Source organism: Marmota flaviventris, chromosome 8, assembly GCF_047511675.1.
Source record: "Marmota flaviventris isolate mMarFla1 chromosome 8, mMarFla1.hap1, whole genome shotgun sequence".
NCBI classification, from domain to species: domain Eukaryota; kingdom Metazoa; phylum Chordata; class Mammalia; order Rodentia; family Sciuridae; genus Marmota; species Marmota flaviventris.
Window position 1 is genome coordinate 130,349,254 of NC_092505.1, and position 2,834 is coordinate 130,352,087.

A 2,834-nucleotide genomic window follows, 5' to 3' on the forward strand; every position below is an offset into this window, starting at 1 on the left:
TAATTTCAAGGAAGAAAACTGTGAGGTATCCATTAGGACCTCTGCCTACTTTCAGGAGCCCACAACTATGGTCAACCCCCAGGGAAGGGTGGGAGCATCTCAGGGAACAGAGGGTCCTCTGCCTCTGCCCTCCCCAGTGAACGAAAGCTGGGCTAGCCCATGGAGAGCAGCCATGCAGGAGATGGGGAAGCCCCGCCTCAGGAAGGAGCAGGGAGGATGACAAGGCAGGCCCCACAAATGCCACTTCCCAGTTAGCCTAGACATGATGGGACAAAGGGGGTCAGACTGTGTGTGGTCACAGGTTGTTCCTGTGTAAACCTGGGGTGTCCAGGCTGTGTATGCACATGCATAAAGAGGAGGCCGACCCTGAGAATCTGCCAGGACTGCTGGGATGAGCTATGAACTTCTGTCCCTGATGTCCTGAGTTTGGAAGGCCCTCTGCTCAAAACACATCGCATACACATGTCCTTTTAATCTGGTATTATCTCTCAGGCTCAGAAGAGAAAACATTCCCCTTTCCCTTCATCCCTCCATTCCTAGTACCAAGGTCCTAGTCTCAGGTTCCATGGGTCCTTGGAAGGTGATGAGCTGGGATCTTAAGGTTTGAGAAAGAGCCAGGTTCCAGAATTTGTAAGTCACAGAGGGCTTCTAGTAGCTCCTCCCGGGCATTGCCAATAAAGGAATTCTCCAGGAAGGCAGTCAGGCCTCCCACACCATCCTGTAGGGTATACAAAGGCACCCGCACAAGGCCCAGAACCTGTGAAAACAAGGAGACAGGAGACATTTGGACCCCACGTAGCTTGTCATGTTACCTCAACCCTCTGCAACATATCTCTCTAGAGCAGAGGTCTTACCTCCCTTAACACCAGGCAGAACCAGCCCCAAGGCTCAATCCTCAGTGAAGCAGACTTGGTCCAACCCTGAGCAGGCACCTAACCCAAGACATGGTCTCTAGGTCCATAAATGCTACTCATTTTCCCTACCTCTCTCCCTGAAAAATTTAGTGACTCGTCTCTGGGATTCAGACACGGTTCTAGAACCTCTAGGTACCAGAGGTTCTTGAATGTAGAACTTACAGCAGCTGTTTCAGCCTCACTTGGGACCTAGTAAAAAATGCAAATTCTCCAGACTTTCTCCAGCCCCACCTCTCACCAGCAGTTGGGGATACATGTACTGTTTTAATATATGTACTGCCAAAGTGAGCACAGTAATCGCTGTTTTAATACGTTTTCCTCCTCTTGATTCTGATACACGCCACAATTTGAGAACCTACCTCTATCTCCCTACTCCTCTAGCCTTGAGCATCAGGGCTATATTTTCTACCTATGAAAAATAAGGGCCCAAAGATAAGTGCTTAGAGTGTCGCCACTGATCGTTATCACATTATCAATAAAGAACAGCAGAGAAACCTGGTCGGCAGAGGCCAGTAGATGGGGAAGGGAGACCAGGTTGGCAGTACTCAGTACTATCCAGATTAGAGATAAACAAAATTCCAACTATTCCTGGAAACTGAGCAAGAGTGCATGGTTTGGTTGGAGGTCTCCTTTTTGGCTGGGAACCCATGGGGAAAGAGAGGCAGAAGGGGTGTGGGGCAGGACCCAGGCTGGCCCCACCTCCAGCCCATGGTCTTTGGCTCGTGTTGCGCTAGCTTCCAAAGCCTCCAGCTGCTCTAGGGTCAGAAGCTTGGTGTAGAAGTGGGCCACTATATTTGGTTTTGTCCCGGCGCGTGAGCTTCGGTGATCTGTGCGCTCCACGCGGAAGGCAGACGCTGCCTCTCCCAACTTTTCCTGCAATTCTCGGTTCAGCCCGTCCTCCAGGCTGCTGTCCTGCATTTCCATAAAGCCTCCTGGGAAGCCCAGGCGTCCATCGAACCGCATCTGCATCTGAGGGAGGGGAAGTGGGGTTGGCTGCGACACTGAAAAGGCGCGCCCACCCAGCACCGTGTAGGGTTGGAGCGGGGAGTGGCCAGGCGCGCCCCCTCCTCACCAGCACGGCGTACCGCAGCGGGATGCGGTCGAAGAGCATCCCCGGGTTGGGTGCGTAGAGCAGTACGTAACAGAAGTGTCTCCAGTTGGGACCCAACTCCAGGGCCTCGGCCAGTTCCACCTTTTGGAACCGGGCCATGACCCTAGAATTCCTTGGGTTTTGCTGTTGGCCCAGCTGTCCAGGCGGCAAGCTTCCCCTAGGACCTCTTCGGGTCTGGGCGGGGCTGTTGGGGACGATCTCCGCAGGGTGCAAGGGCTGGACCGAGGCGTCCTGGGGCCGGGGTGCAGTGATTGGATTGGTCGGCAGCCAATCAGGACGGGGCTCTCAGGACAGGAGGATTAGGAGGGCCACGGGACCCTTGGGAAATTGAAAGCTTCCTTGGGGTTGGGGCCTTAGGCAGGGCGGGGCTAAAGGTGTGGCTGGTGCTCTGAGTTTAGAGCTCAGCAGGTGGATGCTTAGGTCATAGTCTGTATGACAGAGTCCCAGGGAGGTCTGGAGAGCTGGGAGGCACAGGTTTGTAGTCTGAGCAGGATGAAATTATTGAGGAGTCCTGAGCTGAGGAACTAGAATGTTGAGAGAACTACCTCAGGTTTGGTCTGGATGGAACCCCGAAGCAGGGGGCTTGGATTGGTTTATGAATGAAATGAAGCAAGGCTGGCTTCATTCTGTGGGAATGGGAATGGAGAGGAGTGATGGGTGTGAGATCTAACTTGGCCGGAGAAGGGGTGAATGAAAATTGGGGGAGAGTTAGGCTAGCTTCAGGCTACAGTTTCTGGCCTGGGTGAATAGGGCTGGCATTTTTTTGAGATGGGATGGTAGGAAGGAGGTGGACAGGGATCAGTGGCATC

General features: G+C 53.4%; 1 protein-coding gene across 1 annotated transcript; it reads right to left on the bottom strand.

Annotated features, from left to right (window-relative positions):
* Window positions 1-556: 556 nt before the first annotated feature.
* Window positions 557-2,124, bottom strand: LOC114091429 (U8 snoRNA-decapping enzyme-like). Its single transcript, XM_027933889.2, has 3 exons — window positions 1,987-2,124; window positions 1,614-1,883; window positions 557-757 (listed from the first exon to the last, which is right to left on the bottom strand). Exons 1-3 carry the CDS (start codon window positions 2,122-2,124, stop codon window positions 557-559), a joined length of 609 nt encoding a protein of 202 aa, XP_027789690.2.
* Window positions 2,125-2,834: the final 710 nt, after the last annotated feature.